A 14,382-nucleotide genomic window follows, 5' to 3' on the forward strand; every position below is an offset into this window, starting at 1 on the left:
ATGCCACTGTGGGCACCTCCACCCCCACTGAAGCTGACTTACTCAAGTCATGCAGTTGGCTTCCAGGTTTCGGTGAGTCCTTGCAAGAGCCCCATGCGATTCTGCAGGGCAAGATCTCACCAGAGCTCAGAAACCACCCAGTAAGTGAGACTTCAGTTGGGACAAGGGGCAGCTTCTCATTCACCTCAGGCAATGAAATGGGACAAGCTACCCCTGCTTGGTTGAATACCACCCACTGAAATGAATGAACTTAAGTTAGTCATGGCCATTAATTTCAATGGATCTAACCTGAATAGGACTGGTGTTGAACACAACCTGTTACCTCTGCAAGCCCTTAGAAGATATTCTGTGTGTGAGTCAGTCTTAACCTTGCTTTATAAGACTGCAAAAAAATTAATATAATAAGTAAAAATCAGCTCAGACACTATATTTAGGAACTTCTTATGTATCAGTAGTGAAATAGGAATGGCTATATTTTGTTGGGGGAGGGAGGGAGAAATCAAAGTGAGCATTGTATTAATCAGGAATATATGTGCAGTCCATAAAACAAGTGAGGTCTGCAAAACATGAAAAACAGGGAGTGTGCCCATATGTGCATAAATGTAGTAAATGCAATAAAACATCCACATAGTGAGGGAGGAGAGCAGCATCTCTTCACAGTTTCTTGCTTATCACACTGCTAAGTCAAACACCTCTAAAATGATGTGATAGGGCCAGACATTTTCAGAAACTGGAGGGAGCTTATTGGCCCAGCCTTAATATATGTAGCACAATCCTACATTTGTTTTAGCAGAAGCAAGCATTCAATGTCACTTACCTCCAGGTCAATACATTCAAGCTTACAGCAATGCAAAACAATACAATAGATGTGAACTTGGTAGAAATTTGCATTGAATTCAATAGGTCTTACTCAAAGAATGCATGTGCATTATCAAGAATGGGTACATCTGCCAGCAATGGGTAGATTTGGTTTTCTCTCAGTTTCTTATTTTTCCAGCCTTAAGTTCAGTTCTCCACATTTCCACATAAGTTTGTGATTTTTTTTAAAGGTTCTCATGAAAATTCATCAGCATTTTAGTGTGAATTTTCACATTTTGCATTGTGTGTGTGTGTGTGTGTGTGTGTGTAGGAATTTCCTCCTTGCAGTGTATTTTTGCATGTTGTTTTCTAATATATGCATTTGTAGGCACACTTTACCCTAATATATGTATTTTTGTACACATCACTTGGCAGGAGAACTGCATTGCAAAATTTGGAGAAGTGTAAGTTTCGAAGACCGGCTACATTTCGGTTCACATATTGTTTCGAAAAGTGAAGATTTGGTAAGGTCACTTTTAAATGTGAACTGCATCAAATTTATTCCCCTTCTCTAACTACAACTTATTAATAGTAGTAGTAGTAGTAGTAGTATCTTTATTAGTAGTCAATTTCTTTTGCTAAAGTGAATTACTAAAAATAAGGGAACACCACCAAAACCAGCATATCTGCAGCAAGTTCTTCTTTCTCCTAGTGGAAAAAAAAATCAAAGTACTCATCATGTAGTGTGACATCACAGCTGCACCTCCATGTTTCTCAGTTTGAATATCCCGTATTGACAGTGTCTCGCGAAAGAATATTTCTAATTCTCTATACAGAACCCTCAGGCAGGGGTGAGTAGAGATTATTTCCATGGCAGCCCCATGATAAATACAGCACGTATTTTCATGCATATCACATTACCACAAAAGTGTGATCTCCCTGTTCATTCCTAGGAGCCTATAGTTTGGGTTGTGAAATCAATGATCTAATGTAAGAAACAAGGTGATAGTAGGGCCACAGTCTCAGTTTTGTGAAAGACATTGCAGCATTGTGCCAATTGGCATGAATAAATTATCTGGTACAAATATTTCCTTTTCTTTTCCCCAGAGAGGCTGTTTCTTCAGAAGGTAAAAACATTGCAGAGAAATTAACAATTGTATGTCAATTGCTACCTAAGCAAACCTCTGTAAGCTTAATTAAGATATTTTATTTCTTGATTACAAATGGATCCGAATCGTGTAGGCTACACTTGGTGTATATTTTCCTCTTCCTGTTTTCTAACGACTTTTAAACTACTTACGGCTGAATTGATTTAACAACGCATTTTTTTTTATAGTATGTAACCATTCAGCCTTAAATAGTCAGAGCCAGAAGTGGAGGCGAATGAATCCATCAAAGTGTAGCTGGTTCACAAAAGACGAGCTTAAACAGGAGGGGAAATGCAGGTCAAAGTAACAATTTGGCACTGTGTCAGTCATGCATGGGCACTAAACTGCCTTCTTGCACCCAGAACAAGGTGCTTCTGTATGCATGACGACGGACTGAAGCCTCCCATTTGATTTCCGAACAGATCTGAACTTGTGCATGCAGGTCTTGCCAATGTCTTTTTATTTAAAAAAGGAACTTTTCGGGGGGGGGGCATTTTCTTTTTTTAAAAAAAACAACATTTATTGTCATCTTTTTATTTATAGCTAGAAGTTCTTTGATTTGCTTGAAAGGCACCCAAGAATAATAATAATAGTAACTGTGAACTGAAATAGATATAAACTGTACAGAATAAATAGTTCATATAAACCTAACTAAGCATTGTAGCAAAATAAAGCTGTCGTGCTTCATGTCACCTTCATCTGGAACATCTTTATGAAATACATCCCACTGATTTCCACAGAACATCTGCCAGGCTGCTCATATTATTTTTGCTTTTTTAGGTTTACATCTAAGTTGTTGGGAGGGGGGTAAGTGTGCACCGAAAATGTGGCTTGAGTGTGCAACAAAGGTGTGTGTGTGAAAACACAGATGTAGCCGTCCGAGAGCTAGAATTGATCGTACCTCCTTGTCGAGTGCATACTCAGCAGAAAACCCAGGACAGTTGCAGTGTAATAGCCGAAACAGCCTGACAGAACTTGCTTTCATGTAAGCATGCTTAAGCATGCAGACAAATCAATCGCTGGGACCCAGCTTAGTCACTGGCAATTATATGTTCAGCATTAACATGACACATACCCAAGATTCTGGAGTGCTAACGTTGTAAATATAGATTCCAGCGATTTGCTTTAAAACAAGTTGCAAACCACGCACGTGTACTTTTTCCTTTTAAAAAAAAAGTGCCTGGTATCACTTTCAAACTGGACCTGATAAAAGCTCTTTTGCTGAGTAATTGTAGCAAATATGGAGAATTCACACAGATACACAAATAAGATCTCATTGCTCATTGGTGTACTTATTTGCATGTGACATTTAACTGACCACAGTGAATTGATGTTTCATCTGATGTATCCACAACCATAACAGGAGCCAATCATATAAATAATAATAATAATAATAACCCAGCTCATTGATTTACTAATATATTTACAATAAATTCTCAGTAGCTTTCCAAATTTCCTCAGGTATGAGTGTCAACCAATGATGCACATAACTCTATAGCAGCATTATATTGAAGACTGTCCAAAAAACAATTAAAATTGCCTCCTAGGGAAAGTAACCAAAAAAAGAGAGTTTTGTTTATGTCTTTTAGGATTCCTAGATAAAACATGTACACAGCTTTCCCCCTCCTTCTGAATATTCTAACAGGTTTTTTAAAAAATATAAATAACATTCCAAATAAAAGGTACTTAAATATTGGTGGACCTTGGGGGTGTTCAGTTAAATATATGTTTAAAATCATATAATTTATCTTGTATTTATTATGTGGCAATCTCATGTGCGATCCATAGACAATACTCATACATGTGAACTAATTCCTAACCAATATACACTAGCCTCTTGGAACCAGGTATATAGGTGCATTTTAAAGAAAATTTTGTGTCTCGGTCCGGGGAACCAAAGTAACCAATGCTTCAAGCTTTTTTCTTACTTTTCTAAGCGGAAAAAAAATGAGGGATTGCCATGCAGGTCTCGAGGAATATGGCCAGCTGAACTTCCTCCCAGAATCCAGTTGCCCAAAGTTCACATTTAATGTGAGGTTGAGACACAGAACCTGCAAACTTCCCCATGGCTTCACACAGTTATCCCTGAGAGTTTCTTTTCACTCGGATTACTACTGTGCTTAAAGTTCTGATTGACGACACATTATTATAAGGCACTTTTATTTACAAGTTCCGAGTTAAGTTTTTGACTTAATCCTTCAAAAAGGGTCCCTTTTATGTTTGCTGTTCCAAGACCTCCAGGTAATCGGGTTCAGCATGCAGGTTGGCTTTGAGTTCAAAATACTCATTTTTAGTCTGTTCTAGTAAAACTTTCCTTGGCCTGGAGTACATGAGTGTCTCCATCAGCTTTAGCTCCTCGTGAGCTCCTGGATAGTGTACCTCCATATCTGGGTGTAACTGGGCTATGTTTTTCCGTAGATACTCAGTTATCCCTAGTTGCTGAAGTTCTCTTTCTTTCTCAAGAATGTTCCTGTACAAGGAGCTGGCATCCTGGAAGGACAGGAACTCAGCCGATTGGTCTGTAGCTTTATATTTGACATTTGACCCCGTCAGAGGGGAGGAGTGCTCCCTCTCCAAGAGGCCTCTGCGTAGATGTTTGGAATCATTCATCTCCTTGTCATTCATCTCCTGTTGATGGTCTGTAAATTTGGGGCTGAAAGATGGGCTTCGATAAACTTGCACCATGGGGCTGAGCATACGCTGCTCATACAAGCTTGTGGCCGGGCGCTCAGTGGTGTGGTGTGTTGTTTTGTGACCATACATGCTGTACTGAAGCTGCACTGGGCTGTTGTCCCGCATCTGTTCATCTGCGTGCTTCTTTTTGTACCTTCTCCGCCGGTGCAGAACAAGGACGACGATACCAGCTGCGCAAAAAATGATGGTTACAAAGACTATCAAAAGACCCAGGATTAAAACTGAAAGAGGAATGGCATCGGTAAGTGATTGCAGAATAGTGTCTGCCGTATTGGTGGTGGTTGGTGACGTGGTGACAACTATGAAGCTAGCATGAGTTGCGGAAGATGGGCTGTTTATTCCAGGACATAGCACGTCACTATTCAGAGATTTCAGTTTCTTTTTAGCTAAATGCCTTGGAGATGTGCAGAAAATGTCACCCGTCATTGTGTTTCTGTTCAGCTTTTGTATCCATTGCTGCAGCCCAACTGAGTCACAAGTACAATCCCAAGGGTTGTCTTCCAGCTCAAGTTGTACGAGTAAATCCAGATCATCTAAGACATTCCCTACAGGCAAATGTGCAAACTGGTTGGTTTTCAGATTTAGCCTGGCTAGAGGAACTCCAGAAAAAATGTGGGCTGGCAAAGTCTGAAGAAGGTTATTATTTAAATAAAGGACCTTTAGTTTAGGCATGGGGTGAAATGTCCCCGGTAAAACCTCCTTGATGAAATTATATTCAAGATACAAATACTCAAGCCGCTGCAGGCCTAAAAATAAATTATGACTCAGCTTGGTGAGATGATTCCCATTGAGATATAATTTCTGCAATCTGGTGAGATTGAGGAAGGATCCTTCTTCCAGTATTTCAATACGGTTGCTTCCCAAGTGAAGCAAGTCTAGGCTGCCATAGTCTACAAGGTCTGATTTCAGTAACGTCTGAATTATATTTCCAGCTAGTATAAGCTTTTTAGGATTTGGAGGAGGAGGCCCTAAATCTGACAGGCTTTCAATGTTTTGTTCCTGGCATTGCATTAAAATCCCTGAAAGGATATTGCTAGTGCACTGACAAGGGATCGGACAATATACACCAGGAAGCAGAGTAGCTGGCTTTGTTACGTGAAGTGTTAAAGCAGTTTCCCTGGTAGGAACCCTAAAAATAGGTATTACCTTGGTTGAGTAGTGACTATCACTTATTGACGTGGTAACCACCAAGGGTAAGGAACCTGATGGGGCATCAAGATCATTTGTAGGGTGAGTGGGACAAAGCGATTCTTTTTTTAATCTGCTTAAAATGCTGCCTTTCAAAATGGGAGGGCTGTGGCATACAACATCACCTATTATGGACTGAGGAGGCATGTTTTCTAACCAAGCTTTCAACTCTACCAGGTCGCAATTGCAGACCCATTTGTTATCTTCCAACTGAAGGTCTAGAATTCTACCAATATGTTCTAAAAAACCAACATAAGGCAGAGTCTGCAGCTGGTTCCCACGAAGATCCAAGTGAGTTAATGGCACAAAGCGAAATACGTTGGAAGGAAGAAACTCAATGGCATTGTCATTTAAAATGAGCACCTTTAGCCTGTTGAGCTTGCTGAAGGCACTTGATTCAATTATTGTGATGAAGTTGTTGTCTGCTTGAAGGAATTCCAAGTTCTCCAACCCATGGAATGTGTCTTCTTTAAGTACTTCTAACGAGTTGTGATTGATATGAAGTTGCTTAAGGAGACTTAGTCCATTAAATGCTCCTGGTTCAATGTCTACAATGTAGTTAAATCCAAGATGGAGTGAGAGAGCGTTGATGAAGCTGGAGAAGTCATTCACATGTAACATGGTCAAACTGTTGTTGAGAAGACTAAGGTGGAAAGGCCGGGATGGTGGAACATGTACTTGAGATAACTCCTTGATGCCTCTTTCTTCGCAGTTTATATTAAAGACACCATCCTTTTCTTCACAAGAACACAGCATATCACAAGAGCCAATAGTTGAAGGTAAAGCTGGTTTGGACTGTAGTACATCACAAGCAACCCCCATCAAACTTAACGTAATTATCCAGAGCTTCATGGTCATCCAGCAGCTTCTGCAAAATACAATACAGATATATACCTCATTTTTATTTGTTTTTTAAAGGTGATCATCACAACATTGGAGGACCTCTACCCCTTGCCTGCCCACATGCTCCAATACACAAACCACCCACTGAAGTAGCAACTCCTATCAATTGAGACATCATAGTAATTCTCTAAGATGAAAATGGTCAACTGGTTGACCATTGAGTGCATCCAATTCCCAATTTAAATTTGCCCAGTTCTGCAAAGTAACATTTCTGGACACCACTATTGGATAAGCAACTTTCTTTTCCTAAGGTGGGGTGACTAAACTTCACCCAACTATTCTGAATGAATGTTGGTGTTAAGAACTTTGATATTACCCTCTTTTCTTGAGAATTACCATAGTTCTTTCTTGAGTAGTGTGAATGACCCAAACAGTGGAGTGGTATAATATATGTCCTTCAGGCTTAAGAAATTGGCTACACCTCTGCTCTGTGGAAAGGAAGAGTTACAAGTCGCCACTTGCCAGAAGTATATGTCTGATAATTGATAACTTGTACCATAGATGGACCACAAAAAACTGAATTGTCTATTTATTTCAGTGCAAAAAAAAAACTTATTTAGAAATTGGATGAAAACAACAAAGGAAGAATGCTGTCCTCCAACATTGTCACAGTGAATGCCAGACATTTGAATGATCAAACAATTTAAACTTTTGGCATAGTAACAGTTGAGTAGCAACGTTTTATTTGTAGAATTTGGGTCAAGAAGAAAAAGAAAAAGTTTCATATAAACACCTCAGTCTTGCGTGGATTCATAGGACTACCTTTCCACTACAAAGTGGCTCCCCATCTCCAATCATCTCTTAGTGGAGATTTACAATGAACCAAGGATTGTAAATCCTGCTACAGCTCCAATATTCACCTGGCAAGGTTATAAAGGTCCATTACATTCTACAGTATGAAGACAGTTGCAGCAGGTTCCAGTAATGTCAGAGTCTAAAGCCATATGAGAGAAGCCTGTGACATGATTTCTTGCCATGCCAGCATTGCAACATGGTAAGGTGACTGTCTAGTCTTGTCTTGTCTAAAGAACTAGTTAAATTGTGCCCATTACCAGTGTTACTTTCCCATTCTGCTGACTTCTGTGGCAGCTAACATGGTACTTTCTATAGAGTTAGATTACCACTCTCTTCGGCCCCACCAGCATGGCCAATGGACAGGGACAATGACAGCCATAGTCCAGCACTTCATCTGAAATACACCACATGGTTCTTCTACCATGGTGAGCTGCGCATATCAGAAATCATTGACTGAATAATTCAAATTCCTTAAATAAAAAACACAAGTCACTTAGAAGTTAAGCATATACAGCTACAGCTATGTGTCTGACACTCCCAGTGCTATCCTATGCATGTCTACTCAGAAGTAAGTGCCAATTGATTCATTCCCTATTTGTGATTCTCCCTTTCATTTGTGAAGTTCGGGGGGGGGGGGGAATGGCACCACCCACAAACAAGATGGAGGTATCGATAGACTTAGGGAAACACAAAAACGAGAGACTCCAAAATAGCCCGGTGAGGACTGAACCTGTTCCAGTATCCATGGAACAATGGATCAGGTGGGAAAGAAAACCAGGAGAGAAGAGAACGGAATAGGCTGGCAGACTGGAAGAACGTGGCTGGTGGAAAAGGTGGGGTTGTAGCAGCTCAAAAGACTTCAAAACAATGCTGATCAACTGATAAGGCAAGGAGCATAACAACAACAACAACAACAACTTATTTATTTATCCCATGCCCATAGAAGGAATAAAGAGGAGAGTGGAAGGTGTACTGTTATATCCTTGTGTCTCTTCCTCCATTCCCTTTCCCCCATTTCTCTCTTCTGTGAGCAAGAGAGGATGGAGAAAGGGGCATTCAGGTACAAAATGATAAGAAAGAACCGCAACTTATATTTGGATAAATCATTTCCTGGCAAGGCCAGCCAAGCATGTTTTGCTGCCTGAAGGAAAGGTCAATATGGTGCCCACACACAAAAGCCAAGTGGACTGGCAGCTGGATCTTATTTAAATGCTGGTCACATGATACCATTCTCCACAGCATCCTGGGCAGCAGCCTAGTTTAGATGTGGCCAAGTTGGGGCACGTAACACATACATGGGGGTATGGTGGTGGCTGTTGTTACGCTATGTATTTTGTATTTTTACACTGTAAACTGCCCTGTGATTAGGGGTTTCAGAGGAACAACTGGCATCTGCTGCCTGAACCAGTTGCTACCCTTTGACTAATGGTAGGGCTGGATTATTTCCTAGTTCACGTTGAGAAGTCTTATTTAAAATGTCTCCAGGCTGCCCATCAATAGAAAAAAAGATCAAAGCTGAAACTGGGCATCAGTGTGCCCTCAACCAAGGATCTCCTATGCCCCTCAAAAAGATAGCAAGAAAGAGAAGAGAGCAGGTGTGTGTGTGTCGGTAGTCCTGCTAATGCAAATTCCTAAGCAAATGCAGATTGTTGTCACTATACTGCAGGTTAGGAGAACCTATGACTAAGAAACAGCGTAGTACAGGCAAGGGTACATGATGAATAACTGCAGGCCAGGCTCCAAGTTGTCTACAACAACCATGCAGGGGTTATCCAGAGGCATTAGACCTCCTGTTACAGATTACCAGCTGAGAGAGCAGCTTTCCGTTGTTTTGATCCTCATGATCCGGTATGGGCTGAGGGCGGAAACAAGAACCTGCAATTAAATTCACTGCTATAGCCCTAATGCGGATGGGTGTGGCTGTGGACTGTGTTGAGAAACTGTCACAGCAGCCCCAAAACATAGCCCCTGGTTAACAATGTATGCCAGAGGCACAAGTGGGGCTGGGGCTGGTGTGGATTCCTGATCAGCATTCTCCTATATGTCTTAGGATGCACCAAAGATCAATCAACTTCACCTGCCCCCTCAAGTCCCCCTCCCAGGCCAGACTGCTTGCACAACCTTCAGGCTTCATTGGCATGCATGCATGCTGATTGGCTGTGCTGTCGAATGTTTTTAAAGTTACCTAAATTTTGCACGGGAAGAAAGAGCGAGGACAGCTGTCTTTGAGGGTCCCTCACCTGTCACAGGTAACATACACACACCTGGGGCCACGCTGCAACATTTTGTTGCAAGGCATAACTTGTCCTTATTTCAAAGCATCATCTCTTATTTTTTGCCCTCCATCTGTTTGTGTGTATGTGTATTTTAGGTACATCTTGGAAAATAAGTATAAGAAGAAAGTGGGAAAAGACGGGACAAGCAAGCTGTGAACAAGATGCTGATCTGGATATATTAGACATTTTCATCTACATTATTAATTTCACTCGAAGGTAAATATGGCACAGAATTGCTACATATATATATATATATATATATATATATGGATGATACTGCCTCCTATGGAATTCAAAATGTGCATTGCCTTTAAAGGAACCAGTTTTTGGAAATGTGGACCTGCTGAGCAATATGTCCTATTAAGCACGTTTAAATGTGGGAAATTAACTCTCGTACTAACACAGTTCACTTGTGACTGCATATTCTTTACTTATCTGTATGTGTTTACTTAGTCGTGTTTGGGTATCTCCTTTTGTTTCACATGGGGTCATCTGATCTCAATGTATTAACAAAGTAAATAGTTCCATAGCAATAGTCACCTTCCAGTGCAATTCTGTGCATGTTTACTTAGAAGCAAGCTCCACTTACTTCAATGGGACTTCCTTCCAAACAAGCATGCATGGAATTAGAGCTTCAGCCTTTCTGAAGTGGTGCTATTGATGCCCATGAATCTAGCCTATAATAAGGGGCTAAAGGATTGCAGTTTTGACAGATGACATCCAATTTGGCTCGGAGACTCGGTTCAACATGCAACCACCCAGAAAGGTGCTTTATGCGGAAGTTGAACTTTTTCTTCATTTTCTTCTACGAAGCATTTGTGTGTTGACATCTATATGCACAAGTCCAGGTTTGAGGTCATGTCTTCAACCACTGTGAAGTTGTGTGTTGCTTCCCTGCACTCATTTGGGCAATTAGTGCCATTCAGTAAAGGAGATTTTGCAACAGATTTTAACCCGATTGGGCTTCAGGAAGGCATATTGCTTTGAAGTACCAGGGGGATGCAATAGTGGGAGAGGGAAATTGCCTTCAAGTCCTAGCTTGTGGGTGTCCTCAAGGCATCTGGTTGGCTACTGTGGAGAAGAGGATGTTGGACCAAAATCCCAAACCTAATTACCTGGGTGTAAGCCCCATTGAACTCAATGAAACCTACTCAAATAGGAGTCCCCCTGTTGATGGACCTTTCTGATCCTCTTATATTAGGCTACCAACATTAGAGTCTTTCTTAGGGCTGCAGTCGATTTTATTTAGCTTGGAGGGATTCACTTCCAAGTAAACATGTACAGGATCAGTCTGTTCAACTACAGGTAGCAATTTAGATTTTTTTTTCTTCAACATGACTATAAGCTTCATTTCAGAAGCATTAAGCCAGAGAGCATGGGTGTGCATCATATTGGCCCCATAACTAGTGGAACTCACAGTGAAATCCCATATAAGCCTACTCAGGTGTAAGTCCCATTGAGTTCAGTGGGGCTTATTCCAATCTAATTGTATATAGCATTGCTGCTTCAGTCTTAAAGGCAACTATCCTAGTATGCCAATATTTTGAATGGGCCTACAAGTAATGATGTGGGTTTTTTCTTGGTTTTTTTTGGGGGGGTGTCCATAAAGGCATAAATACACATATTTTGGATCAAACAAAAGAAGTTTCTTGCCCCCCTCTAGAGTCTAAATATCTGCTTCTCCTTAACTTTAGTATCCTCACCCCAACCAACCTTGCTGACTGACGAACAAGACCCAGCATGCAGATCCTGTTTTACGAAAGGATTTAGCTTAACACCAGCCATTAAAACGGAAAGTATTCCCCACTTTTAGTACCCAAGGCTTTGTTTTTGATAACCTAATTTCACAAATAAAGCTTCTTGTAAACACTTGTCTTCAGCAAAGCAATTGGGTCATTAATTCAACTTTTATTTTCTCTTAACTATTCTTCTGCTGAGCAGGCAGAGCACTCTGAACATACTTGTTACGATGTCCTTCGGCAAAATTAAGAGAAGTAAATCAACATGCATTAATTTAAAGTGCATGTTGAATCGAAGGACGCTTTACATACATTTCTGAAGATGAAAGCCTTCCACATTCTTTTCTGAAACACAAATGTTTAAAAGTATTTGCAACCAGCTAGAAAGGCATTCCCTTCTTAATCATTGTCATACTTTGGCTGGGTAAAATGGCAATAAGTCTCTTTCTCTTTCACACACACACACACACACACACAGAGAGAGAGAGAGAGTTTTTCTCCCTCTGCAGAAAGATTTTTGGAGCTTCTGTCTAGTCCTGGAAGACATCAACTCACTATCCTTCCATCTGTCCGCCTGATCCCCAGCCTTCAAAAGCCATTGCTAGTAACACAACTGTAAACAAAAGCTTATTTTTGGCTAACATATTATTTGCATTTTAAAACTTCTACCCCATCAAACATGGCTTTATCCATGCATGGATGGCCCCCTTGGGGCTGCTAACCTTGTATTGTAAATATAACCAAACTTCAAAATATCCAAAGTGACACAAGAGTATAACTTACTTAATATTGACCGTTCCAGAGAAGTGTCTTTGCACCCATTAATTCACTTGCTTAGTTGAAGCATTATGTTCCCAATGCTCTAATTTCATAGATACTTTCAAAAACTACCTTAAATAAATGGTTCCATTTTGAGCATGGAGGGAGGAGGGAGTTTGGGAAAAACCTAAGGAACACCAGAGTTCCCCCCCCCTGCCTCCACCGCCTCTTACTCGGTAGATTTTTTGCACATTTTTGCATTTTCAGGAGCACTGATTAATGAGTGTCCCTAAGGCAAAGTTTCCATACAGATTGAAGGCAATAAATCCATCTATTTTAGACAACAGTAGAAATCAAATACCTTTCTTGTTTCAATTAATGCTTATACAGTTGTTAGAAAGTGGATATGATGGACTACAAAGCCTCAGGTTAAGGAACGATCACTTGAATATCTAGCAGGCTATGTGCTCCTTTGTCAAATTCTGCAGGCAACTACAGCTTACTGTAGGATCTCAGAAGGAATCTATGGGTTTGGTGTATGTAAAGTCCTTTTCGTGTGTGCCACTGCAAATGCCACTCCTTAAATCTCTCTTTCCCTGCCAGCCAATTTCTTTTCAGATCCTTCCATGCACAAAATATCCCCAGGACCTATGCAACACTTGAGGTGCTATTCTGTAAGTTTTGAGCAAATATTTGCTCTAACAGGAAATAAGCACCTCTCTCTCTCTCTCTCTCTCTCTCTGTGTGTGTTTGTGTGTGTGTGTGTGTTTGGTGGGGCAGCGGAGAGAGAAACAGAATAGGTAGCCAAGGTGATTTTTACAATGCAAAAAAAGCTGGCTATGGTTAATTCCTAAATGAAAGTGTCCTTACCTGTACAGCAGCTACACCCACTGACACAGCCGGCGATGCACAGAGTCGCTCTTAGTATACAATCCCTTTCCTTGTTATCTCCAAAACGAGCCCTTTCCACAGTCCCCCACCAACCTAGGTTAAGGTCTCTCTCTCTGCAGGAATCTCAAGCGTGGCTGCAGTTCCTTGAAGTTAAAATCCTAGATCCGAAGCAGGACAGATCATATTTGAGTGAGAGCAGAGAGAGAGGGGGGAATTATAAAAAAAAAAAAAAATGCAGGAGGTGGAGAGGGGGAGAACGACGCCAGGGAGAAAGAGAACCCACTACACCATCCTGTAAACAGTTGTCCCTTTTGCTCAATTAAAATTCACAGCAGACTTCCCAGCTAGGCTGACTTTCTGCACGTAGTTAACCATTTGCGAGCTTCGGGATGCAGTAAATAAACCCAGCGCTCCGCAGGACTTCAAGCGATCACTCCTGGCTTTGCAAGAAACGCAATATGTATCTTTAGATGCTTTAAGGATCCAAACTGCTGCGATGCACGCTCTCTCTGTGTGTGTGTGTCGCTCCCCTCTCTCTGTCTCCCCCTCGGAGAGTCTTTCTTGTTAGCTCAGTTTGTTATTAGTCAGATTGCCAGAGGCTGGGAGGTAGTAGGCGTAAATAAAGAGACTTCTTGGCTTTTGACTCAGCCTTTAAGCCCTTCCCCATCGCGGAGCGCTAATCTGCCAGTGTCATTTAATACAAGATCCACGCAGCTCCACCTTAGGAAAGCTCAGCTCCTCCTCCTGCTGCTGAAAATTATCTCACCTTCTTCTCCTTTACCCCCTTCTTAACCCTAACTCCCCCCCCCCGCCGCCCTTAAAAAAAGAAGCAAAACACCTGAAGCTCCTAAAAGAAAAAAATACTACTCCATCTCTCATAGAAAGCAAAATAAATATTCATTTCTGGGAAGGTGGGAGGGATATTCCGCCAGCATTTGGTAGCCTCATCAATGAGAGATTCTTGTTCCAGTCTTGATCCAAAGGTCTGTCGCAAAAGCTCAGAGATTGTCCAGTCATTGACTAGAGAATATTTTTCCCCCTACAAAAGAAGACTCTCTGTGATTAATTACCTGTCAATAGAGAGAAGGGTTTTGTCTAAAGTGTGCTACGTGGTCCATAGATGCTCCCCTCTGGTCTCATCTTCTGGGATGTTTAACTGGTGTAGAAGTGTGAGTGTTTTCATGGGTTGGA

The 14,382-nt window shown here is 41.1% G+C and overlaps 1 protein-coding gene across 2 annotated transcripts; it reads right to left on the reverse strand.

The window, feature by feature from the left end:
- Window positions 1–3,118: 3,118 nt before the first annotated feature.
- Window positions 3,119–13,937, reverse strand: SLITRK6 (SLIT and NTRK like family member 6). 2 transcript variants are annotated; one of them, XM_033147873.1, is made up of 3 exons: window positions 13,171–13,937; window positions 11,854–11,886; window positions 3,119–6,696 (listed from the first exon to the last, which is right to left on the reverse strand). In XM_033147873.1, exon 3 carries the CDS (start codon window positions 6,684–6,686, stop codon window positions 4,161–4,163), a length of 2,526 nt encoding a protein of 841 aa, XP_033003764.1. In that variant the 5' UTR covers window positions 6,687–6,696; window positions 11,854–11,886; window positions 13,171–13,937; the 3' UTR covers window positions 3,119–4,160. The 2 variants fall into 2 exon arrangements, with proteins under 2 accessions (XP_033003764.1, XP_033003763.1); XM_033147872.1 differs by lacking the exon at window positions 11,854–11,886.
- Window positions 13,938–14,382: the final 445 nt, after the last annotated feature.

Source organism: Lacerta agilis, chromosome 4, assembly GCF_009819535.1.
Source record: "Lacerta agilis isolate rLacAgi1 chromosome 4, rLacAgi1.pri, whole genome shotgun sequence".
In the NCBI taxonomy this organism is placed as follows: Eukaryota; Metazoa; Chordata; class Lepidosauria; order Squamata; family Lacertidae; genus Lacerta; species Lacerta agilis.